The sequence below is a fragment of the Macaca mulatta genome, chromosome 7 (genome assembly GCF_049350105.2).
Source record: "Macaca mulatta isolate MMU2019108-1 chromosome 7, T2T-MMU8v2.0, whole genome shotgun sequence".
Classification (NCBI taxonomy): Eukaryota; Metazoa; Chordata; class Mammalia; order Primates; family Cercopithecidae; genus Macaca; species Macaca mulatta.
In genome coordinates, this window is record NC_133412.1 from 134,145,435 (window position 1) to 134,172,905 (window position 27,471).

At 33.9% G+C, this 27,471-nt stretch overlaps 1 protein-coding gene across 5 annotated transcripts in view; it reads left to right on the forward strand.

The window, feature by feature from the left end:
• The window catches only part of SLC38A6 (solute carrier family 38 member 6), a 55,397-nt gene extending 29,673 nt beyond the window's left edge, over positions 1–25,724 (forward strand). For 2 of the 5 annotated variants that reach the window (XM_015143831.3, XM_015143829.3), the window contains exons 6-16: positions 3,438–3,516; positions 10,098–10,180; positions 10,664–10,722; positions 16,180–16,245; positions 16,484–16,537; positions 18,367–18,446; positions 19,110–19,210; positions 23,806–23,930; positions 25,090–25,234; positions 25,343–25,437; positions 25,620–25,724. In XM_015143831.3, coding sequence (XP_014999317.2) covers positions 3,438–3,516; positions 10,098–10,180; positions 10,664–10,722; positions 16,180–16,245; positions 16,484–16,537; positions 18,367–18,446; positions 19,110–19,210; positions 23,806–23,930; positions 25,090–25,234; positions 25,343–25,437; positions 25,620–25,700 — 968 coding nt within the window. In that variant the 3' untranslated portion in view covers positions 25,701–25,724. The remainder of the gene's footprint in view (positions 1–3,437; positions 3,517–10,097; positions 10,181–10,663; positions 10,723–16,179; positions 16,246–16,483; positions 16,538–18,366; positions 18,447–19,109; positions 19,211–23,805; positions 23,931–25,089; positions 25,235–25,342; positions 25,438–25,619) is intronic. The other 3 variants (XM_077941096.1, XM_015143830.3, XM_077941095.1) reach the window with 2 other exon arrangements.
• Positions 25,725–27,471: the final 1,747 nt, after the last annotated feature.

Here is a 27,471-nt window from a genome sequence, read left to right on the forward strand (position 1 = left end):
AGATATTAACACCTTGCAACTTGCTATTACCTAATCAGATTTTACCCCATTTTAGTCCTTTTTTAATATTAATGTTACTTCTCCATGTTTTTTTTAAAAATGCTTTCAACTTCTGTGTTTTAAGTTGACAGATGTTTTATTTTTTTCCAGAGAAGTTTCTATTAAATGAGTTCTATTAGTTATGTTTAAAATTAAGTAGAAAAGAATACCTGTTTAGTTAATATGGTAAAACTAAGTGATTTATAGTGGCTGAATACCTGACATCAAGGTATATCTTCTGTCACTGATTTTGGCTTTGGTGGTTTGGGGTCACTTAACTATATGCATGGCTCTTGTGGATGACCCAATTGCAGCTATTAATTGAGAGTAGGACATGATGTGTCTTGTTTTAGGAATCTATACTATGTGTCGATGTCACCCAAAATCATTTACAAATTTTTCCTTATGACTGATCTGAAAGATATGTGCTTAAACACTTTCTTATGCCATTTATAAAAGACACGAGACAAAAAGTGTGGCAGCCAGCTATTTGATCTAGTAAACCTTTTAGTTAAAAACAAAAGCAATATGAGCATTCCTATCAATAGTATATCTTTAAAACTTTTCCCGTTCATTTTATTGAGCTGATGTTCTTTTGTATGAATTTAATTAAGATATATTTCCTAACTTAATTGTATTTAGTAATCTTTTTGTTTCTTCTCTGTATTATATATAATATAATGTGTTAAAGTGCTAGTTCTTACATGAAAGTTTACTTGTGATTAAGAAAAAAATAATTTTCATAGTGAGTAGAATGGTAGTGGTCTTTGTTTTACTGGCTTAATCTGTGTGGGTTTTCCCCTATAGTAAGCTCTGTGGTTGTGTAGCTCTTAAAATATATACTAACGTTTTCTAGAAAAGAAGCAATGTTTTGTACGTTTTATTATATTTGTATCTTGTATGTGAGGTCTTCTTTGAGAGAGAAACACATGTTTGCTGAGTTCATATTTCTTAAAATATATATGATTCTTCAGACTGGAATCTAATGAAATAGTACTCCCATTTGAAAACCAAAGAGTTAAGGGTACAACAGAGGATAAAAGTGATCAAATGATTAGCTAGAGGCTAATAGAAATTCTGGAAAGAATGAAAGATATTATATTAGAAAGAAATAGGATCTCATATTCACTGAAGCTTTCTACAGCTAAAGGTCCAAAACAAATAATAGAAAATTACTGAAAGAGATGAATGTCTGAAACTTCAGAAATGCATGTGGTGTTGGGTTAATCCAAGCAAGAAAGAAAGATGGGCAGATAATAAATTACATTTTATAGGAAGTCGGCTTTCCTTGTTTTCAAGGTATTTTGTCTTTTTTTCTGTTCTCTCTGTCTCTCTCACAAGATATATTTAAGTAAATCTAGGACAGTTTCAGAAAATTCAATTCACAATTTTTATCTTTGCACTGTATGTGTAGAGTTCTTTGGAATCGGTAAAATATTATAAAATCTCCAAATCCTTGAATGGAGAAAGTTAATCTAAACCTTCCTTCTGTTCTGTGCCAAATTGATAGCATTTTTCCTTATGATAATATGAACAATACAGAACACATTTTCACATACAATCAGTTGTAATACCCCATAACTAAAAGATTTTGCAGAAATGTCTCAGTGGGTTTTAGTCAACTCACTGAGACATAGCTATACTTCTGCTAGGGAAAAAGAAATCATTGTAAACTGAAAAAATATGTATATGTATATTTTCATCACAAAGAAGTGATTATTTAACTGTTCTAAATTTTACTTTGCCATAAATACATGTTATTTTACTAAAAAAAATTGAGAGTGTGTGTATGTTTGTAGTATTATCTATCTACATACAAATTTACACACAAACTATCGTGTATCCTTTTTTTTCTCAAGTTAAATGGTCACATATCATTATAATCATGAAATTCGGCTCCTTTCAAATAATGTTGATTGAGAAATATACATTCTTCTTAAACTATTTGAGCCTTTTAATCAATTTTTCCCCAGATTTTTGCCACTGAAACTTGGCATTCATTTTTGTTCTTAGTTTTTGTAAGTTTTGTAAGGAGAAAGTGAAATGTTTCCTGAAAAATAAATAAGTAATAAAATTAATGTGCACACAAAGTATACTTTTTATTCTTTTTTTTTTTTTTTTTTTTTTGAGATGGAATTTTGCTCTTTCATCCAGACTGGAGTGCAGTGGCGCAGTCTCAGCTCACTGCAACCTCCGCCTTCCAGTTTCAAGCGATTCTCCTGCCTTATCCTCCCAAGTTAGCTGGGACTACAGGCGCGTGCCACCATGCCTGGCTAATTTTTGTATTTTTAGTAGAGACAGGGTTTCACCATGTTGGCCAGGCTGGTCTTGAACACCTGACCTCGTGATCCGCCTGCCGTGGCCTCCCAAACACTCTATTCTTCATGGGCATTTTCTTTTTGCCGCCCGCTCCCAACACACACAAACATAATCTCTGTGGGGAAAGAGACTCTTACTCTGTTAAATTGAACTTCTGACTGCAAATCATCTGAGTTTCTATATATTTAAGTATTTAAGCTTAAACTCAAGTATTTACATATGAATGAGTTCTGTATTCTATAACCATATTAAAACTTTTCCTAGTATTTTTATAGAATTTTGTTATAGCTACATCAGAATTAGGATCATTATTAAAGTGCTACAAAAGCTAGTTATTTCTCAGACTCTGTTAGATTAAATGTGAGAAATAATGCTGGCTTCAGGTTATGATTGTATAATATAGATGAACCCTGTTAATAAAATGGAATAAAAGTTGGAACTTTTGTCTTTTTAATATACTTAATGGTTTCTATTGAACTTTCTCTCTTTTTAGAGACTGATTTTAAATGTAATTCATTATGTATTCTTTTTATCCTATAATTATGTGTTCATAATGCAGGGGTGGATAGTAGAGAGGCAAAGAAAGGGACAGAGGGAATGAGACTTCTCTGTTGTGAGGAGGCATCTTTCTGTAGTAAGAAGGAACAAATAATCCAGTTACTAGTCATACCTATTAAACTTCTGTGTCTATGTCAGTTGTTGCTAAACTAACCTCTAATGCCTTAAAAGAGGTGATAACATATAAGAGAGTTTTTGTAAAACTTTGTACAAATTCCATTTAAAAGTAGCCTGAAATCAAGACCCTTTCTCTTACCTAGTTTGCTTTGGACTTGGAATGTAAACAAAAGATACTTAATGTACTTAACAATTATTCTTCTCTACAGTTACTTATCTTTATTCATGTGTGTGTGTGTGTGTGTGTGTGTGGGTGTGTGTATCTCTTTGGTATAGTGTGTTATAAGTTAATCTTTCATATGTTGTCATAGCTTTAATGGACATCTGTGTTCCTAGATGGATTATTCTTTAAATGGTTAAAAAATCATAGAATTCTAATAGAAACACTTTTTATTCTTTTGCAGCTATGTCATCTTATCTTTTAATTATTAAAACAGAGTTTCCTGCTGCTATTGCAGAATTTTTGACTGGAGACTATAGTAGGTAAGAAAAAGCATTTTACATTGTGTCCATTCATTTATTAATTCAGTAAATATTTATTAAGCTTTAGTGGCAAGTAAAATAAATGTAGTCCTTGCCCTGAAGACACTTACAAATTAGGCAGAAATGAAGCAGTAATAGAATAGAAACTACTCAGCCAACGTTTATTGATTACCCATATGAAAGCACTGTTCTGTGAACCATATGAAGCACCAGATATAACCCTTGCATTCCTTGGGGATGTGAGGTAGGCTAAGACAGATCTGAGATTGAGACGCTTTTAAGGAGGAGTAAAGGGTAAATTTCTGGGGATACGCAAGACTGGGGTTGGGGATGGGAGAAGATTGAATATACTGACAGTACAGGTCTTAAACAAAGGAGGGGAGTGAGTGATATTGCTGTCACTTCTCAGCAAATCATACTGATAAAAAATGTGGCAGTTACAATTATACATGTTTGAAATTCCTATTGTATACCATGGCAAAAAAATAAATTATTTGCAAGGACTTAATTGTTTCATTTCCTGTTTTTGAACAATATTATAAATAATGCTAAACCATGTCATATCTCTTTTATCTTTATTTAAAACAATGCATCTTATATTTGACTTGCCTCTTTATAGGGAAAAAACAAAATTAATTGTGCTTTTCTTTTCACTGTGTAGAACAAGAAAATTTTAGAAAAATGAACTTGAAAAGACAGGATAAATCATTTTAATTGCCATCAAGTTATTTCACATAGTTAAATTTCAAACCACAATACAAAACCTGTCAGACTTTTAGATTTGAATATTGGGTTGTTCTGCTTCAATAATTGAACTTGTTCTGGAATGCAAGGAAAGATTTCAAAAATTAGTTTTTAGCTTTTACAATTCAGCTTCCATTAAAGAATTCTACTTAGATAACTGCAAATACATATTTGTAAGAAAAGTGTGGTATACTTTTGATCTGAATAGAAACCATCAAGAAAATTTAGTTTAAAAAAGACAAATAGAAGTCCTAAATGATTTTTCTTCATCAGAAGATATTGTTCATTTGTATGATACTTTACAATTAATGAGGTTTCCACATTCATTATCACATCTGATACAACTACCTTATTTTAGCTACAGTTTTATCTAGTTACATTTTGATTCTATCCTTAGGTTGATAAACAATTCCTGTTAGAAATAGCTATGTAAAATTCATTTTTGTATTTGCTGTGGAAAACATTGAGGGCACCTTCTATTACTCAAATTCTATGCGAGAAATTTATATTTTAGGGTTAAGAAATCAAGGCAATATGAGGTAGAATAAAGAGGACTAGACTAAGAGTAAGGAGATATGTGCTCTATCCATTTCATATTCAATAATCTCAGGAACTTAATTTAACTTGTTTTGACTATATAAGTTACTTGGAGCCTTAGGTTTTTTTATGTGATGTAATGGGGGTACCAATATTGCCTTCTTAAAGTTGCTGGGATGATCAAGTAAGATATATATACATATGCTAATAGCATGTGTATAAACAAGCATGTGTATACAGAAACTTATAGCTCAGTGTAAATGTGGAGAATTAAGAAATTCTAATAATTACTATATTAAAGGTGGTGTTTCCCTTTTTGCCCTGACTGCCGGGAAGCTCAGAGTCAAATGTGACACATTTGAATTAATATAACTGTATTAATTCCAACAGTTGTCACATGTGTTTTCTTTTTTCTTGGTCCTGAATTTCGTGGCTCCTATTTGTATTCTTTTATTGTCACATGTCGGTGGAAAGAGAAGGGATTGTAAATATATGTAATATTTTAGAAATAATTAAAGTAGTATGTGGCAGAACTGGTATTGAAATTTAGGTCTTCTTTCTCTAAAACTGATATTTTTACCATAGCTTCGTTTTAAATAATTGGCAAATGATTTACATTGCTGCATTGATTTTTTGTTTGTTTTTTTAAAATAAAAATTAAAATGAACTTCCATCTCAGTCATATTAATAGAAAATTGATTAAAATGTTATTTTTACATGTTAGAAATAGATTTTTTAAATCATATACTTCAAAATGCTGTGGTCAATTTGCATCATCTCTGTTACATTTTAAAATTGTACGTCTTTTTAACAACCTTATCTTGTTTTAAATGTAATATATATTCATTTATTTTGGCTAATTATATTAACTTATTTGAACGCAGATAAATCATTAGTCTTGAAAGCTTCATGCTAGAAAATAATTAAGAAACAAATATTATAATAATTGACTTTACTATCTATAAAAGACAGTTTTTTTTCTAGATAGACTTACATGGCAGTATTCTATGAGATCAACATGATATTGATAAACTTTTATTTTAGGGTTTGATTTACAATAAATTTTAATTATGATCTTTCAGGTGTGCTAATTTTCTGGGTTATCTGCAGGCTTGGTGTACCTTTGAAATATAAATCTTTATAAAGATATCAAAATGAAACTGTGTTCATAATAATCTAATAGATGTCAGAAGCTATAATACTTATACTGAACTTTCATGATATATCTATATATTTCATAGAATAACTTACATTTTTAAAATCTATGACTGTTAAAGTTGGAAGCTCTCTGTTAACATTTAATGATCTTGTCAGGGGAATATGATTGACACAATTAAGTTGTCTTGCATTTTAGTTACATAATTGGTATTGGATGTGAGTAAGATCCTAATTCAGAACATGTGATACTCTTGTTCCATTCCTTTCGAGAATGAAATTAAAGCAACTTATAAATAAATCTGGTTTTCATTAAAATATGGAAAAATACATCTGCATGCCAAAGCGTTTGCAGTACAGCTAAGGATTTATACTCTATATTTCATACTTGGAACATTTTTATCATACAGGATTAAATCCACAGATCAAACAAGTTCTCTAGGAAGTATAAAGGTTTTTACTCTAATTCTTTTGGCTTAAAGAGAATGTATATTTAGACCACAGTAGGAAAACAGGAGTTCTGTTAGATTGTTCTTTATTCCCCCCTTAGGAAAAAATTAAAGTTAGTACATTCTTCTAGAATGCTTATTTACAAAATAAATGTATCTAATATGTACTTTTTGAGATTTCTTTTTACTAGTTTGTTTTTCTCAGGTGGCAGTTTTATTTTGTAAGTTTAATAATTTCTGTTCTTTGGAAAATATCCACTGAGAAATACAATTCATTTGTCTGTGACACACACATGAAATCTAAACTAATTTTACCGTGCTTTACTGTGTTGCCTTTATTGTTAATGAATGGTAAAGAAAAGCACTGTATTTACAATTGGCTTTATTAAGATGAATTATTAAGGATAAGAAATGATTAACAATAACCAGTAGCCAAGCCAAGGATAGAGAAATTGTATTTTACAGTAAAATTATTTTTATATTAAGAATTTAAAGTTCAATCCTGTGAAAAGGAGAATGCAAAGCATGATCTTGAAATAAACGAGGTAGTATCTGAAAGTATTTCCATTGCTACTGTGACTAAGATCATCATCTTCCTTTTGCTGATTTTACAGACATATAAAATGAAGTTGTTGAGCCAGATGATCTCTAAGGGCTCTTCCAGCTCTAACATTCCATAACTGTGGTTCTGAGTTACTGCTGGGAGGAGGTAAAGTTATCTTCAGTCCCACAGTTCAGTGCTTTGGTCAGTTATATGACGTTTATGGGCATTAAATGAATTGTGATCTGAAATAGTATAAAGTAAGTGGTGTTCAGAATTTCAAAAAGTGTTCCTTTATTCTTACGCAGGAGAAAAGAGTCCTGGTCCTGGGGATTAAATGCTCCCTTTTGTACGACTTCAGCTTCATGACCTTTTTTTTTTTTTTTTTGGCTTATAATTTTTTGTTTTATTTTATTATGATAAGAATACTTCACATGAAATCTGCACTCTCAACAGATTTTCAAGGGTATAATGCAGTATTGTTATCTACGAGGGACAGCAAAACTAACAGATGGAATCTACTTTGGTATTCCTTTGGGCATTTTTCCTCCTGGCACTGCAACTGTCTGGGTCTAATATTGGGTCCCAGAAGGAAAGACATTTCAGACATAGAGCCCTGGGCCTTTTGCCAGCTTCAGAAATTTGGTTGCCAGGTGTTCCTCAATGAAAGATCTTTTGAAATTTCTGTTTTGATTCTTACTCAAGAGTGACTAGAAGATAAACATGTTGAGTATCATTTTTGTATTATTAATATGTGTACTCTTTTAGTACTTCCTGCATACCAGGAATTGAGGGGCATGTGCAAATGGAGAGAGCAAAGCTTCAGGCCCACTAAATCTGTAAATACTTATGCATAGGTTATAGTTTCTGGCATATGTATTTCCTAATGACACAAATTAGGGTGGAGAAGGGAAAAGTGTTGTCATGGTGCTGTTTCTGCTGCTGCTCCTTCTCTTGTTCTGTTAAAGAGGAAGTTGTCAGCACCCAACAGTAACAACTAAGTTCATATTAGAAGCCACTGGTTGAAATCCATATAGAAGAAGACTTTTGCTTAATTTAACGTGGCAGTGGGAGACTGGCTATCTGATAGAGAATGAAAGAGGATGCATTATTGCAAAGTGGGAATTTTGAGGTTATCTGCCAAACAATTTGAAAAAGTCTCTATTGGTCTTTGATGCCCCAAGCTCCCATTTTTGCATAAGTTTTACTTTGTTACTATTGTGCATGTGTATGTATGTGTATACACTTCAGTGTAAAAATCTGACAGCTACGATAAAATTTAGAAAAAAAAGCAAATAAAAATCATGCATAACATCTCTAACCTAGTCACTGTCCTTTTAATTCTTTTGAATTTTTCCCAAAAGCTTTAAAAAATATAGTTAATAATTATATTCATATCATCATCATTTTCCATTTTATTCATTGTGTTTTTTCTTAAAGCCACATAACATTTCATTGAGTATGCTGTTCTAAATATTTTCAGATGTTGGATATATATAGAATTTTCCTCCAGCTTCTCATTATTATAATAATGTATTCAACAGCTTCATGTACATAGAATTTTCTCTATTTTATTTTCTTAGAGTAGATTGCCCCTACATTTTTATTGCTCTTGCTACATATAATCATTGTTTTTCCAAGAGATAGTACTAATTGGCAAGATCACTAGCAATGTATGAAGTCCAATTGTGCCACATCCTTGAATATTTTTGTTTACTAATTTTGCTAGATTAATTGCAACAGTCTCATTATTTCTTTAATTAGCATCAGTGATTGGATTTTCTTCATGTGTATTTACTAGTTGTATTTCTTTCATGAATTGTTTCTCCTTTACATACAAATCTATTGAGGTCTTGGGGAATTAATTAACTTTAACTTTTAAAAATGTCTACATAGATATCTCACATTGAAAAATTGAAACCACATATATGCAAACAAGGCGAAAATAAACATTGCTCATATTGCTATCACATAAAAATGTCTACTTTCTGGTATTTTAAGTATATCCTTCTGGCTTTATATGTGCATCCAGTTTTGTTTTTTTCAATGAACAAATACAAAATCATGTTAACCTACCTTTTTCTCATTCTGTATTCTAATGCCTTTATATGAAAATTTTAATATTTTACAATTGGTAATTAATGCCCTTTCCTGAAATTTGGAAAAATGTATATAGAAAACTATAAAGAAGAAAAATGACCTACTATTTTACCACCCAGAGATAATGGCTATCAATACATTTTAGTTTCTTTCCATTTTTAATGCATCTATGTTTTTCCTCAAAATTATCATGCTGTATACACATATGATGTTTACTGAATATTCAATATATTTTATTTCAAAATTATCATGGTCTTGAAGGTTTGTTTTCAATTTTTATTATTTTAAATGTTTTCAGTAAACATCTTTTTATAAAAGTCTTTGTTCTTCAGGAATAGAAAACCAAACACCGCATGTTCTCACTCGTAAGTGAGAGTTGAACAGTGAGAACACATGAACACAGGGAGGGGAACATCACAGACTGGGGCCTGTCAGTGGGTGGGGGCAAGGGGAGGGGGAGCATTAGGACACATACCTAATGCATGCAGGGCTTAAAACCTAGATGACAGGTTGATAGGTGCCGCAAACCACCATGGCACATGTATACCTACGTAACCTGCACATTCTGCACATGTACCCTGGAACTTAAAGTAAAATAAAATAAAATAAAAATTTACAAAAAGTCTTTGTTCTTATTATTTTTAGTAGTCTTTTATAAAAGTGTTTTCAAGTATATAATTATTTGAAAATTCTTTATATCTCTTGCCAAATTGCTTTCCAGAAAGATAATTTATATAATTTGCATTTTCACCAGCTTTTTGCATACCTCATCACTCCTCACTAATGTTGACTATTATCTTATTTTTAAATATTTATTTGGTAGTTGGAAATGGTGTCTCTTTGTTTTTATGCATTTCTAAATGTAAATTCATTAATAAGAATAATGGGATCCCACAAGAACATTTTAATGAAAGGAGGTGGGCTTTTCCTAATGGCTGGTTTTAATGGTTATAACTCTGTGTGTGTGTGTGTGTGTGTGTGTGTGTGTGTATGTGTGTGTGTCAGAACAAACAGTGGAGTCCCGTGCCTAAAGTGAACTTTTTTTTTTTTAATAGATATTGGTATCTTGATGGACAAACACTGCTAATAATCATATGTGTTGGCATCGTGTTCCCTCTTGCACTTCTTCCCAAAATAGGTAAGTCTTTATAGAGCACATTATTTGTTTAGAGAAAGGAAAGAAGGGAGGGAGGGAAAGAGAGAGAAATATTAAGGGGCTTTCAAATTTCACAGTACCACATTTTTGGCAGAAGCATGGTGGTTGTGAATAATTTTAAACTTGGCCTTATTTTAGGTTGTTCAGCCTTCAGCCCTGCCTAGTTAACCTATTACTTGGTTTGCAGTAGTATTTTGTCTGCCCCACTAAAATAAAATCTTTACGGCGGAACATTAAAGAACAGCCTTTCCTTACAGTGTACCATTAGTGGTAAGCCAGTTCCAATTCTGCTGTACAGAGCTACATAAATGATCTGTGACAGATAGTTGGAATGTTGTTATTCTGAGCTCTAAGCCCCAGATACCAACCACTGTAATAGAAAACATGCCTAAGATGTATAGTTTTAGTTGTATGTTAAAATCACTTTCCTTATAAATTGCTTTTTATTTTACTGTTACTTTACAGGCTTTCTTGGCTACACAAGTAGTTTATCATTTTTCTTTATGATGTTCTTTGCTCTTGTGGTAAGTTTAAAATATAATACATTGCTTATCTCCTCACTAAAATTGGACTCATTGTGTTAATGTCTTTCTTACTTTTAACTGTTTTGCGTTGGGAAGGGTATCTCATTTTATTTCATTGTGTTATTAAAAGCACTTTTGTTCCATTAAATTATTTCCTTCATTGTATCTATTTTGAAAAGGCTTAGGTAGAACAGCATTTGAAATTCAGCATTTCTTGTGGTTAACTAGAGAGGAGAGCATGGCAATTCTGTTAAAATCTTAGATGGAGTGTAATTCTTTGTGTAGGTGTATAAATTTATTCCTGTACCATATTGTATGAAGAATCAGTCTGGTTCTAATCTGTAAAATCTATTTGAGACTAGTCATCTTAATCTTGAAACTTTATTCCATTAATGAAATAAACAGAGCTTCTGGGGCTACACTGAGGAGATCTAGTAAGAACTGGGTTGCCTGAATCTCCTATTTTGTCTGGTTTATTCAGCATAGATAAATTCTCATAAAAACACTGCTACAAATTAATATTTTTCTTCACATGTGGGATATATTCCTTATGTTTTAATAAGCTCATTTTTATTATATAAAATTATCAGATGACAAATTTAGCTTATTTTGATATTATAAAATAATATAAAGATAAAAGAATTTAAATTTATTTCCTTCGAATTCTTCTAAAACATCTTAACATTCTAAAGATAGTACCTTTGTGTGAAAATTTTTAAGTCTTTTTTCTTTGTATAGCAGTTTATTCCATAATCAGTATCTAAGTGTCAAACCTTAAGTAGAATTAAACATTTTTAACGTTCCAAGAATATACATGTCCAAATGAGCTTTTCATGAGCTTGGTTCAACTCTTTCTTGTTTTTGAAAATGCATGAAAGAAAACAGCCATATGTAAGACCAGGGCAGCACATCAGTAGTTAAGCCATATTATAGAGCCAGATTTCAAAGCTGTCAAAACAACCCAGGGTGCATTTAACTTAGGCTAAGCTATCTTCTGAGACACAGGGATAAAATAACTTTAAATTATTTAAACAAAGTGGAAGTGACTCTGATTTTAGTGTATATAAGCATTTATCCTCTATTGAATGCTCTTAAAACTAAAAACATTTAACAATGTTTGCATTTAATCATTTGTTGAATTTAACAACATTAAAATCATTCCTCCTCTTCTCTCCCCAGTTGTCTGACTTATATCTTACAAATAAGTAAATTGAACATACACTTTGTAGGCTCCATACTGAAAAAGAAAAAAACTAAATATTTCCATCATAATTTGATTGTGGAGAAGTGTGGTTAGAAGTGGCCTGCATATGCAAATGAATGTATGGATATTAAAGAGAATCAGTGTAGATAACATACTGAATTTTTCTCTCACAGATAATTGACAATGCAATCATTGCATAGGTAGGAGTAATTTAGTTTTCATAGCTAATAGCTTAAAGCAGATTAAATGTATTGATATGATATGTCTACTGCAGTTTTGTTTCTGTCATGACAGATACTCTTTAATTCAATGCAGATTTCTACTGTAGCAGTCATATGGAAATAATACCCATATTCTACATTTATTGTAATGCCTTATAAACCATCTGCTCAGATTTTTACCTGTGAGCACAGTTTAAATTTAATCTACAGTGGGGCAATGAAGAACACTCTGTATGCTTTTTTAAATGCTCTTTTTAATTGGCATGTTTATTTTATTATTTATTTATTTAGAGACAGAGTTTTCCTCTGTTGCCCAGGGTGGAGTACAGTGGCACAATCTCAGTTCACTGCAACTTCCACCTCCCGGGTTCAGGCAATTCTCCTGACTCAGCCTCCCAAATAGCTGGGATTTCAGGTGCATGCTAATTTTTTTTTTTTTTTTTTTTTTTACTAGAGATGGGGTTTCACCACGTTGGCCAGGCAAGTCTTGAACTCCGGACCTCAAGTGATCCACCCACCTCGGCCTCCCAAAGTGCTGGAATTACAGATGTGAGCCACCATGCCCAGCCGCCATGTTTATTTTAGATTCTCTGAATGTTAGCTTTTAAAATACATAGTGGTTAGGAAAAGGAAACGTATGTATACTAACCCAGAATTTTGGAAGGATACCAATTTTTCATTTATTATTTTTGTCAATATGTGTTTGTAAATATGTATAGTATTTATATCCCATTTTTAAAAAATCAGTTCAGAAACTATTATTTTCTTATATTCTTTGAATAATATAAATTAAAACCTATATTTTATCTGTTCTCCCAGATCTGATTTTCATTTAAAAAATTTAACCTAAATTTTTGCCCACTCTAAAATATTTTACAATTTTAAAAATAAATTTTATCAGTGTCTCAGAATGATACCAACAAGATGGATTTACCTTTTTTGGTAAATTTACTTTTTTTTGGTGTATTTTAGAACACAAACGAATTACCATTCGTTCTAAAAGTTCTATATTTAGTGCAGATTAGTATTCTAAGCAACGTTTTAATAGGTCAGTAATCCAATTAGACAACTTTTTTTTAAGAGACAGAATCTCTCTCTCCAGTCACCCAGACTGGAGTGCAGTGGCATGACCATAGCTCACTGCAGCCTCAAACTCCTGGGCTTAAGTGATTCCCCTGCATCAGCTTTCTGAGTAGCTAGAACGACAGCCGCATGCCACCACGCCTGTATAATTTCTTTTTTTTTTTTTTTTTGAGACGGAGTCTCGCTCTGTCACCCAGGCTGGAGTGCAGTGGCGCCATCTCGGCTCACTGCAAGCTCCGCCTCCTGGGTTCACGCCATTCTCCTGCCTCAGCCTCCCGAGTAGCTGGGACTACAGGCACCCGCTACCATGCCCGGCTAATTTTTTGTATTTTTAGTAGAGATGGGGTTTCATCATGTTAGCCAGGATGGTCTTGATCTCCTGACATCGTGATCTGCCCGCCTCGCCTCCCCAAGTGCTGGAATTACAGACGTGAGCCACCGTGCCCGGTCAGATAATTTTTTTTTTAATGTTTGTAGAGACAGAGTCTCATTATGTTGCCCAGGCTAGTCTTTAACTCCTGTGTTCAAGCGATCCTCCCACCTTGGCCTCCCAAAGTGCTGAGATTATAGGTGTGAGCCACTGCACTGGCCTGAAATAGAGAATTATTTAAATGGATTTTAGTCAGAAGCTTTCCTTCTACTGAACACTATGTTAGACATTTTAGGGTGTGGAAATTTAACCTGGACATTAGTCTTAAGGATCTGTCAGTCTAGTAGGGGAGATAAATTTCTTTTCAAACATAGAGAACAATGTGTGCAATATATAATTAAGTATTGATATATTTGCTTCAGAATAAGAGTCTCAAGAGTTGAGAGAAGAGAAGGCTCACTGAGAGCTAGAGTAAAGGAGGATTTTAAAGGAAATACAACTTGAGTTGAGCCACAAAAGATGCAAAGGGCTTAGAGCAGAGAGCAGGAAGGGAGGCCTTTTGTGCAAGTGAACAAATATTTTTAATACTTAATCTCCTTTTTGCTTTGTCATTCCAACCCCAAGACATCTTCTTACCAACCTGAGCAAGGACTTCCTGTTAATCTTTCCTCTTTGTTGTTGGGTCTCATTTCACTCCTGTTCTGTACTTCTGCTTTGGGGAACATCATCTCTATCCACCCCATACCACCATGCAGGCTTGGAGTTGGGATGGATCTTTGCAGAGAAATTAGCTGTAGTAACTAAACTATTAATATAAAATCAGGCTACTACTTATTTTTTTCTAATTAATAAAAATTAATGATAATATTGCATTTTGGAGCATTGCTTTGAAATATTTTGATTTGAAAGCTTAAGAAATAACAACTGATAAATGAGGCAGCTCACATACAGAATTTATCAAGGTACATGGTGCACAGCAAGTGCTCAGTAAATGTTTTTTTCTGCCAACACTACCATTGTTAGTAAGGTGAAAATGTAAGAAACTGAATTTGGGCCAGTGCAGTGTGGCTCACACCTGTAATCCCAGCACTTTGGGAGCCTGGGACAGGCAGATCACTTGAGCCCAGGAGTTCGAGACCAGCCTGGGCAACATGGCAAACTCTCGTCTCTACAAAAAACACAAAAATTAGCTGGGTATGATGGCCACGCACCTGTAATCCCAGCTACTCAAGAGGCTGTGGTGGGAGGATGGTTTGAGCCTGGGAGGTGGAGGTTGCAGTGAGCTGAGATTCTGTTACTGCACTCCAGACTGGGTGACAGAGTGAGACCCTGTCTTAAAAAAACAAGAAAAGAAACTGAATTTGGAGCAGTTTCACCCTCACCCCATCCTCATCCTTTTTTTTTTTTTGGAAAACCTATCAAGATAATGATGGTGAGATTATTGCTTTTGATTTTGTTATTTTCTTTTGGTAAGTTGACTGTTTCATTTTATGTCATATTGAAACTTACCTAGAAATGTCAAAGCAACTTGTCTAGTTTATCCTTATACAGTAATTTTTTTCTTGGTGAGGTTTTTAATTAAAAGTGATTCTTTAGTTCACTCCTTAACTTAATCCTAAAAGTATGTGTTTGCCTTATATTTGTTTTGTCAGTGTGTAAAATTTTGATTAAATTAGTCAAAATCCAAAACTAGGTAAATACAAAGTAGGAATAGAAATAGTGTTTACGTATTGGTCTCCTACAAAGGACAAATACTTTATTCTTTCTTGTCCCTTTGTGCACTGGGATTCAGCCTGGAGCAAACATTTACAGAGTAATTATGTGCCCTGAAACAACAGCAACAATGGTAATATTGACAGAGCCACAGCTATAGGTCTAATAACAAGATGGCCACAATTAAGAGTAAAAACGTGAAACATTTTCATTGATTAATTCTGGGAAACAGCATCCCTCTGGATTTCTTTTAATGTTTTTTTTTTTTTTTAATTTATTTTTACCAGCTGGAGTTCCCTAGCTATATGCTCTTATTCCAGCCAGCTTTCTCCACATTCGCCAAAAATAATTCAAATCTGTAAAAGTAAGGAGGGGCAGCACTTAATGCGTACATCAGAAATCCCTGAGCTCCTCCTGTGTATAACGTCTCTACTTATTTCTTCCTGTGGCCTTTCCGTAAACTGCTATTAAATGTTTCTCTATTCACTAATACCTGCTCCACAAATAACCATATTCCTGTATGACAGTCACTGAAAACATCATGTTCCTATTTTTAGTTGCACTTAAAAAAAAATGCCTTGATGATGTTGGAATTTTGAAAGTTGACACAAGAGTACCCTTAGTCTTTAATGGGGGAGATCTCTACTTAACACCCTGCAGTCTCCAACCCCCTCCCTGCCACAGGTGACCTTGTTAAATGTTGACCCCATTCTAACCAGGAAAAGTCACAGAAGCAGAGAGTCTTCTATTAGCATCTGATTTGATATGGCATGAGATTAATTGAAATGATACTGACCTATTTAAATTCAGTTTCTTACTCGTTTTATAAGAAATGATCTGAGTGCTGATTCTGTTTACTTTTTTAGGTAGTAATTAAAAAATGGTCCATCCCTTGTCCTCTGACATTAAATTATGTAGAGAAATGCTTCCAGGTAATAGCTGATATTTTCTTTTCAGTTTCTTCCTTTTTATTTTAAACTAAAAAGAAAAGAAAGACTAATGATTCTTTTCTGATTAATGAAAAAGTAATGGCTATATTGCATTTTAGAACTTTGTTTTGAAATACTTTGATTTGAAAGCCTCGTAATAATAAATTCATCATTTTTATTGATATATTCTGAAATTTAATGGCTGTTGGTTTCTCTTTTTCCCCTCAATACTCTTAAACAGATTTCAAATGCTACAGATGATTGTAAGCCAAAACTCTTTCATTTCTCCAAAGAGGTGTGTAAGTTATTAACAGATACTTTTAGTTGATTTTTCACATTTCAAGTTTTAAGAGGTTTGTGTAACAGGGTCTCTTAGGTCTTTGTACCTGTAACTAATTAATTTTCATGAAAGTGCTAAGTATAGGATTGCCTACCAGAAGAATACTATTATTTAACACAGGGTGGCCTATTATGAAACAGCCACCTTTTTTTTTTTTTTCCCCCTGGCATGCCTTTAAATGGAGCCTGTTGTAAATGGGCCTCTGCCTAAAAGAACAGATTTACCGAATGTCTGGTCTGGCCAATAAGGTCCTCTGTGTATACAGACTTCCTGTTGCCCTCTGGACTTGTAAAGCTAAATAGCCAATTATATCAAAAACTCTTCCCCTGTGAGTAGAACCTTGGTCTGTAGCTAAACAACCTCATCATTGGACTAGGGATTGAGCACTGCCAATATATCTTCTGGCCAACATTCCAAAGTTGAAATTTACGATGCCAGGAGTAGAGACTAGGAGACCAAGTCCCTTTGCCTTCTCTAAGAGCTGTAGGATACTGGAAATGCCTGTAAGAGCCCCTAAGCATCAGCAGAGGAGACAAGAACTGTGACATGGATGGTCTCTGCTTTACCACTCTAGAAGAGCTCAGAGTCTTCCCTGTTGCTGCAAGCCTCTTCGTCTATACTTTCTGACTCTGCTGAAATGCTATTTTGTATAGGTCCCACATGCTAGAATCCCCCCTGCTCATGTACAACTCTATTACTGTAGAATGTTGGTGTGGTTACTTCACCATGCAGAATTTTCCTTTTTATCTTTAGTTTTTAAATGAGAAATATCTCTCTGGTCCAAAAGGGAGATTACCAAATCTTTTACATGGTAAAGACCTCCAGGTGCCTTAAAGATCTAGGTAGGATAATTGACAAGCCAGGAAATTGAGCAATATATGAAATAGAGAATTTGTGAATTAAACTCTCATTTTCCTAGTCCAGCCTCAGGAAACACTACAACTTCCTCTCTCCTAAACCCCTTCAGATATTTTAAGACTCTAGGCATTATGTCCCAAGATAGGTCTTCATTTCTGGAATTTCTTTTGTTTAAGAGCCTAAAGTTAGTTAAGTGGAAATTTTTTTAGAGCAGAAATGAAAAAATAGATCACCATCATCTATTTGGTAAAGATGGTATTTTCACTTAAATGGTAACTTCTTTTGCTTTACTCTGACTCTTAAGTATTCTAATAATAAAAACAAAACCTTATACTTGTATATTACATTGGATCTCTTAAGAGTTTGTAGGTCTAGAATAAATGATATTCATTCCCATTGAAATAGATCCTAATCAAAGATGCTGGCAATATTAAAATGTGATTAATATTTTCGGTATTCCCTTGGATTAAGTTCATGGAAGCAGGTTCAAGAGTATTAACTATTAGTTCTGCTTAGAGTAAAAAGATACGTTTAAATGGTGCATACATTTAGAAGACTGAGAATTTAAAAAGAACATTTCTAAAATGTTATTTTATCTCATTTAAATATTATTTATCTTATGTAATTTTAAAAATCTTATCCAGATAATGTAAAAGTAGTGATTGTAGTAAAAGCAACATGGTATGGGAAACCAAACAAAAAATATTCTAGCTAGTACAGGCAAGCCTACTTCAAATAAAATATTTGCTGGTGATCACAAGTGTTTTCTCTTTTAAAAAATTCTTATTTTATAAAGAGAGGACTCATTAAAGATGAAATAAATGTAATCAAATTGATTTTTTAAAGAACTGAGTTTTTTGTCAAATGAAATAATGGCTTCAATAGAGCGACATTTAATAATTTTGTCTTTTTAAAATTTTTTTCAGAGTGCATATGCCTTACCAACCATGGCTTTTTCATTTCTCTGCCATACCTCAATATTGCCCATATACTGTGAACTTCAAAGGTACTGTAGAATCCTGGAATATTTTAAATATATTGTGTTTCTTTTTACCTCTAGGGCTTTCAGATTGAATGACATTCTCTTTTATTAATCCTTTCCTCTCATCAGTGGATCCTAAGTGTTAGTTTAAAACAAAACAAACTAGAGTTAGTTCTGTTCAAGGTGAGAATGTTTCCTACAAGTGTAATCTTTGAGACTGGCTCACACCTGTAATCCAAGCACTTTGGGAGGCCGAGGCAGGTGGATCACCTGAGGTCAGGAGTTCAAGACCAGCCTGGCTAACATGGTGAAACCCCGTCTCTACTCTATTTTGTATTTCTAAAAATACAAAAAAATTAGCCGGATGTGGTGGCAGGCACCTGTAATCCCAGCTACTCGTGAGGCTGAGGCAGGAGAATTGCTTGAACCCAGGAGGTGGAGGTTACAGTGAGCCAAGATCACACTACTGTATTCCAGCCTGGGCGACAGAGTGAGACTCTGTCTCAAAAAAAAAAAAAAAAAAGAAGCATAATTTATGTGTACTAATTTCAAATGAGGAATTCTAGTGTGTAGTTATTGATGAAGTTGTTCTTGAATGAGGAATTCTCTCGACCAGCTTAGGACATACTTACTTCTTTACGTATAATTCAGATCACTTATTCTACCTTTGCCATTTTTGTCTTTTAGTCCTTCAAAGAAAAGAATGCAGAATGTTACCAATACAGCAATTGCTTTAAGTTTTCTCATTTATTTTATATCTGCACTCTTTGGCTACCTCACTTTTTATGGTAAGTACATTTTAAAATTATAGATGACAAAATAATAGTTACATAGATGGCCTCACGCCAATGTATAGACTTTACTGATGCCTTTTATTACTAAGTTAATTTGTTCAGGTCACCAAATTACAATGCAGAACTGTGGTAGTTCTTGAGGCCTAAACAATTGGATTATCTTTCTTTTAGAAAGGTAGTTCAGGTTTAAGATTAATGACTTCTTAGATGAAAATTTTCTTAAACACTTAAGTAAAACGTCAGGCTTAGGGACATTGATTCTTCCTATAAGAAAAAATGTGCAATTTTAATGATTCTGTTTTTCTTAAATTTTGAATTCAATATATTAGTCTAATTCAGAAATGTGGGGGTTGGGTGAGTCAGTCATCTTAATTGCAAAAGAACAAGTTGAGAAAGGAAAGGGTTTTACACTGGGCTCTAGCTGTATACTTAGATGTCAGACATCTCTGCCTTCAGACCTAATTATCACAGGATTCAGCAGATGTGCATTCTATGATGCACTATGACCTTTCTCCTTAATTATTTTTACAGGTTCTTTTAAATTTATGCAACAAAAATAAAATTGTGTTTTATTTCTTTTGCAAAAACAGTCTGCTTTGTATGTTGATTTTTTTTTCCTCTTCTGATAAGAACCTCAAGAAAAAGTAAACTTCTGTGTACACCATCAGGAAAAGCATTATTTCCAATGTGAGCATGGTGCCTGCTAGAGACACTACGAAGAAAGTTAAAACAGATTGTCAAGCTTTTCTGCTCATCATTAATAAAACAAAATTACTTAAATATATAAACTTTATTTTTAGATGTTGGGTTTGTTAGTTTTTATACAGACTTGAACTCAATAAGACTTTTCTGTGTCAATAAGATACTATAACAGGGTCTCTTGGGATCCAAATATGTTTTTTATAGTGGAATAGCTATATATTTCTTTTATTAAAATTGCCACCTGGCACAAACACTGTTATATTTAGGGATCCTCAGCAATGAGAAAAAGTCCCAAAAAACTGACCTCCTTCTTCTCCTTATGGATAAATATAACTATCTAGAAGAAACCTCAGATGGCTTGCCAATATCCAGGCTGGCTGAGAAATTGTTACATGAATCACCATTAGGTGCTTAGAAGCTGTATTAAATTGTAGCTGTATGGCCGGGCGCGGTGGCTCAAGCCTGTAATCCCAGCACTTTGGGAGGCCGAGGCGGGCGGATCACAAGGTCAGGAGATCGAGACCACAGTGAAACCCCGTCTCTACTAAAAATACAAAAAATTAGCCGGGCGTGGTGGCGGGCACCTGTAGTCCTAGCTACTCAGGAGGCTGAGGCAGGAGAATGGCGTGAACCCAGGAGGCGGAGCTTGCAGTGAGCCGAGATCGCGCCACTGCACTCCAGCCTGGGCAACAGCGTGAGACTCTGTCTCAAAAAAAAAAAAAAAAAAAAAAAAAAAAATTGTAGCTGTATTAAATTGAAAGAGATGTGGAGTAGGGATGGAAGCTAATACCTTTATTGAGCTAACATTTAAGCAAGTGGCATGTATTTTATATATACTGCCTAACTTAATCCTTATAACAACTCTGCAAGCTAAGTGTAGGTTCATTTAGGTTGAGTAATTAGACCAGATACTTGAAGCCAATTAATAGTGGAATTGGGATTTGAATCTAGTTTTGTCTCTCTCCAAAGCCAGTGCCTTTATTGCTGTGCTGTCTCCTCAGAAACTGTGCTGTAGAAGCCAGATTTCCTTTATTCCAAGTTTTTGTTAAGGTGATCGATCTTTTAGGAAAAATATGACTCACTTAAGCTGTAGGCATCCATCTATGTATGTATCTACGTGTAATCTATCTAACATTGTTGCTTGAACACAAAGGCTAAAGGTTTTCATCATGTAGATGGCATGTTTCCTAGACAAGGATTTGCTTAGTTATCAAGTAAAGCCATTATGTTGTCTCTGATTTAATCCCTTCTCCACCAATGCAAATTCTTCAGAGTATGCAAATTTTATATAATGGAGAAATACACATCTAAGAAAATCACATGGTAGGTAGGTAGGCAGATAAATGGGTGGATGAATAGAGATAGATAGATAGATAGATAGATAGATAGATAGATAGATAGATAGATAGAAAGAATAAATGATACAAAAGTAAGTTATTCTCCAAAGACAGAAGAGGCAGATATTGATTTGCTCTTGGATTGTGAATCATAACCAAGAAAAGCCTTTGATCATATCTTTCATAACAGGAGCTTTGTGTCATAGGAAGAAATTGCTGATGGAACCTGAGATCTTATCATAAGGGCTAGCCTGAACTGTAGGCTTCTAATTCGTTTTATAGATGAGCAACTAAAGCCCAGAGAAGCAAAGTGACCTGTCACAGAATTAAAGGCAGGTGTCCTGAATACTAATCCAGTGTTCTTTCTGCTACTTTGTGATAATCTTTGTAAACTTAATACCCTGTTTGACAATGTGTATTAAACAGGCCCACCTCCTGACTTCAATGGCATATATAACTTGCAGAGCACCATTAGGCCCTTTCTGAGATTTGTAGAGATTTGTCTGAATCCGGGGAAGCATGCAGTACTCTATCCCTCACATATGTTATGGCTCAGTTAAGAACACAGAGTGACTGGCTCAGAAGAAGGGTTTTCATCCTGGGAAAGTAGAAAGTGGACATGTGACATCTATGTTGAATTTGTAATAAATCTAGTTCTTCAAGATTCAGGAGCTGCTTTGGATCCTTTTATCCAGAGCTCCCAAAGCTTAATTTCTAAATTTGTCAGATTAAAGGGACCTATAGGTAATGTACCTAGATTAATGATACTTGCTCTGATTACAGCTGTGAAAGAAAGAGAAAAGGGTTCCTCTGGTGAGCCAGGCCAATGCCCAAATGTTGCATAATAGCCAGGCCATTTAAAAAGTCTATGAGGTTGTTAGGCAAGAAGTGTTAATAGCTCATTTTATGATTCAGAAAATGGAAATAAAATAGTTTGCCATATTTCTCCAAAGACTCACAAGTATCTCACAGATTTGGAAATAGAATCCAGATTTCCTAGCTCTTCTTAGTCTCCTACTTAGTCCAAAACCCACATTGTGTAAAGTATGTTTTTGATACTTTGGACAATTCATTTCTCTCCTGTTTCCATTATCACTAGTCTAGTTCAGATTCTCTTTACCTCTCAGTGATTGTAACAGTAGCTGTTATGCCTGTTTGGGGTCTCTTTTTCTTCCTATCCATACTCCTGCTTAGTTCAGATCATAATACACTGTTCTTTGTAAGTCATTGTTGCATTTCTGTGGCGTACCAGATTGAAGCCACACCATGCAGAACTATATTACTAGGTCTTAAATGTATTTCCAGCCCTATCACCCACACACTGTTTCATCCACTCTAGTACTTACTAGACCACTTATTTTCTCAGAGGCAGATTCCCTTTGCTTTTGTTTGTGCTGCTCCTTGCTTCTAGAGAATCTCTTCCCCCACATCTTTGAACATCAGCATACACGCATTGACTCATGTAATGTTCTCAGTAACCCTGTAGTTCAGCATATTACCATCCCCATTTTAAAGATGTAGGAACTGAGAGACTCAGAGAAGTTAAGTTAGTAGTAACTGGTGGGATTTGAACATGTTCTGTGTCATCACAGTTTAGAATCTCCATAGCTCTTGTTTAGAACTCTCTGGCCACTTACATGTGTGTATCACACTTTCTGTCATATCTATATGTATTCATCTTATCTCTTCTCAAAGTTCCCTGAGAACAGAGGTATGTTTCCTTTGGTTGTTGATTTCCCTCAAAGAATCGTTTCTAAAACACTCTCAAATTAAAAAGCACCATTCTATTTTAAGTACAAACTGATACTTTCCCACAAAACACTGATATCCAGTGTTTCTGGCACCCTCAGTCTTCTTTCCCCTTGTCTTGAGTTGAGGTGAGGGAGACATTGTGAGAATGCAAGAACGCTGTGGAGCAAAGCTTGGTTGGCATGTATAAATCCTATTGCTGACCACCACACACTGGCCTACTAAGTAAGACATTTCCCTAACACTTCTCTTTTTTATCTAAAACATGAATCCACAGATGAAATGTAACATGCACCAAACTCTGAGATTCTAGAAAACACTGTGGTATTGAGGAAAAGATACTGGCTCTAGCACCAAAAAGAAGTAGGTGTATGGCACTGCCACTTTGTGTTATGTGATCTTAGGCAAATCATTTAACACCTTTGGACCTGCCTATGTGTTAATATTGTTATCATAGGGACTAAATTCAACAACACATGTGAAAGCACTTTATAAACAAACAGCACAAATGGTCAAACCCTTAGATTATGGAAAGGTTCCAAAGAGATAATTTAGTATACATATTCATTGTCATATTTTAATTTTAGAGGTTCTGCTTGTTCTGGTTTTTATTAAAAGAAAAAGTGTTAGGTTTCAAGAAGATATTTAATTAATGTCTCTGTTTCATAGGCTAGGGGAAAGGCCAGGATTTAGTAATGGGAATCTAAAATCTGTTACCATCCATTAGTGCAAAGGAAAATAATTTTTTTACTATTGATATCTGAGTACTTTATAATGTAATCCTTATTATTTTATCTACAGACAAAGTGGAGTCAGAATTACTAAAAGGTTATAGTAAATACTTACCACATGATGTTGTTGTCATGACTGTGAAGTTATGCATGCTATTTGCTGTGCTTTTGACAGTCCCTCTAATCCACTTCCCTGTAAGTACTCTTAAAGGGTTTTGTTGCCTAGTATGGACGCTTCCTAATAGGGCAACACTAATTCTTTGCAGAATAGAATGCTTGAATCACATCTAGTCTTGTATATGTTATTCACTTGTCAAGTAATTGATCAAAGACTTCATACTTGCATATGGCCCCATGAAAGCATAAAAATAACAGTGAGCCACTAAGCTAATTTGTGCTTTTTGAGATTTAGTTTAGCTTTCCGTTCTCCCACAGCATTGTTTCCAATTTAGAAACTATAGTTCTTCTAAAGTTTTGGGGTTTTTTCCCCTCTTTAATTCTGTATTCTGTTTTCAAAAAAAATGTGCATGAAGAGGAAAAAGTCAAGTCAGCAAAAATAAGCTCCTCTGGTTTATTGTAAATTTATTTTCGCTTAAGCATTCTAGTTCAATCTTGGTCAAAATATTTTATTTGCTCTAGAATTGTAATTCAAGGGGCAAAACAGATTTTCATTGCATCTGGTTGCTATACATAAGAGTCTTAAGAGTTTCTGAGAAAATGGGAACAAAGGCTTTGGATATAAATGCATCTGCATGGATGTCTTAAGTCTCTAATGCTGAGTTTTGTAAGAACTGGGCCTTCAAGCCTCCTCCCTGTGTGGGCTGCAGTGCCAAGATTACAGCAGGGACTGGATAAATTTTTTGGGGATGTGACCACCTGCTGTTCCCTTAGCAGTGGGAAGTGTAGTGAACTATATTTTCATATTTACAGGCTGTAAAACATATAATATAAAATAAAATAGTAAGTGATATTTCTTTCCCATGGCATGATTTCTTTTTCTTTTATAAATTGTCTGTCTTTTTTTAATCTGTTGAATTTAATGAAAATGATTCTTTGAGTTTTTTTCATATTTTTATTATTGGTAATTTAAAAAAATTATGCAACCTAAAAAAATTGCATGTGAAAATTTTTTCTAGCATTAAAGCTAGGTATTTTTATGAAGCTTACACAGAAGGGGTTAGTATATAAACAGTTTATGTGTATAAACACCTTATAATAATAGTTTATGCTGTATTTTTGGAATCTAAATGATGTAGGAGGCAAAAATATCACGGTTATTGTATATGTTTCTCTCAGCAAATATTTGGACTTTGACATTTCCTCTTTGCTATATGTTTCTTTTTCTGTAATACAGGCCAGAAAAGCTGTAATGATGATGTTTTTCTCCAATTTTCCATTCTCGTGGATTCGCCATTTTTTGATCACTCTAGCACTCAATATTATCATCGTTTTACTTGCAATATATGTTCCTGACATTAGAAATGTATTTGGTGTAGTTGGTAAGTTTTCTGTTTCAAAAAGTTCACGTAATAAAATTGATAAAATTGTTACCCAGCCTCACATCTGAATCCAACAATATCCTCTCTTTTTTTCCCTCCAATTTAAAGGTGCCAGTACATCAACATGTTTGATTTTTGTATTCCCAGGATTGTTTTATCTTAAACTTAGCAGAGAGGATTTTCTCTCGTGGAAAAAATTCGGGGTAGGTTGTTTTTATTTCTTTCTTTTAAGACTTCTATTTTAAGAAATAGTTTGTCAGTTTATATTATTTTACATACATCAAGAAAATCAATATATTTTAAAATATAAAATACATTATTTCAGAGAGTAGAGGCTTAACAAATAATCTAATTGTGTTTTTTATCTTTTTTCTTGTTTCCACAGGCATTTGTTTTGCTCATCTTTGGAATTTTGGTTGGGAATTTTAGTTTAGCACTCATCATTTTTGATTGGATTAACAAATAAATATTTTCCTACTTCTTAAAAGAATAATATACCTCTATATGTAAGAATGAATTATTCTGGAAGACACCCTGGATGAAAAATAACATTTTAATAAAAAATATTAACAGAAAAGCAGAACAAAATGGCAGTGGGTGTGGGGAAGTAAGAGTATAGCAGTTTTAATCAAAAAAAGAAACAAACTTGAAATGCTTTTAAACATATTGGGTCAATCTTTTGTTTTTTAAATTAATATCTTTAATGGTAGTTTTATGTTTGCAGAAATCCTGAACAGAAAGTACAGAGTTCACATATACCTTTTTATGCCAACATACAGTTTCCCCTATTATTAACTCATGTTCGTGTGGTACGTTTGTTACATTTGATGAGCCAATGTTAACTATTATTATTAACTAAAGTTCATAGTTTACCTTAGGTTTCATTCTTGGCAAAGACTAGCAACCACTGATTTTTTTTTTTAACTTTTATTTTAGGTTCAGGGTTACAAGTGAAAGTTTGTTACATAGGTAAACTTATGTCACAGGAGTTTGTTATACAAATTATTTCATCACCCAGGTATTAAACCCAGTACCCATTAGTTACTTTTCTGCTCCTCTCCCTCTTCCCACCCTCTACCCATAAGCCCAAGTTGTTTTTTTCTTTGTGTTCGTAAGTTCTTATTATTTAGCTCTCACATATAAATGAAGACATGCAATATTTGGTTTTCTTTTCCTGTGTTAGTTTGCTAAGGATAAAAGCCTCCACCTCCATCCATGTTCCTGCAAAAGACATGATCTTATTTTTTTTATGGTTGCATAGTATTCCATGGTGTATATGTACCATATTTTCTGTCCATCATTGCCATATCCAGTCTGTCATTGATGGTATATAGGTTGATTCCATGTCTTTGCTATTGTGAATAGTGCTACAGTGAATATTTGTGTGCATGTGTCTTTATGGTAGAATAATTTATGTTTCTTGTGGTGTATACTCAGTAATGGGATTGCTGGGATGAATGGTAGTTTTGCTTTTAGCTCTTCAAGAAATCATCATACTGCTTCCACAATTGTTGAACTAATTTACACTCCCACCAAAAGTGTGTAAGTGTTCCCTTTTGTCCGCAACCTTACCAGCATCTGTTATTTTTTGACTTTTTAATAGTAGCCATTCTGACTGATATGAGATGATAATCTCCTTGTGGTTTGGATTTGCATTTCTCTAATCAGTGATACTGAGCTTTTTATTGTTCTTGTTGGCAGCATGTATGTCTTCTTTTGAGAAGTGTCTGTTCATGTCCTTTGCCCACTTTTTAATGGGATTGTTTGTTTTTCTCTTGTAAATTTGTTTAAGTTCCTCATAGATGCTGAATATTAGACCTTTGTTGGATGTATAGTTTGCACATATTTTCTCCTATTCTGTAGGCTGTTTACTCTGATGATAGTTTTTTTTGCTGTGCAGAAGCTCTTAAGTTTAGTTAGATCTCATTTGTCAGTTAATTTTTGCTTTTGTTGTGATTGCTTGGTGCCTTTGTCATGAAATCTTTGCCCGTTCCTATGTCCGGGATAGTATTGCCTAGGTTGTCTTCCAGGGTTTTTAAAGTTTTGGGTTTTACATTTAAGTCATTAATCCATCCTGAGTTGATTTTTATATATGGTATAAGGAAGGGGTACCGCTTCAGTCTTCTGCATATGGCTAGCCAGTTATTCCAGCACCATTTATTGAATAGTGAGTCTTTTCCCCATTGCTTGTTTTTGTCAGCTTTGTTGAAGATCAGATGGTCATAGGTGTGTGGCCT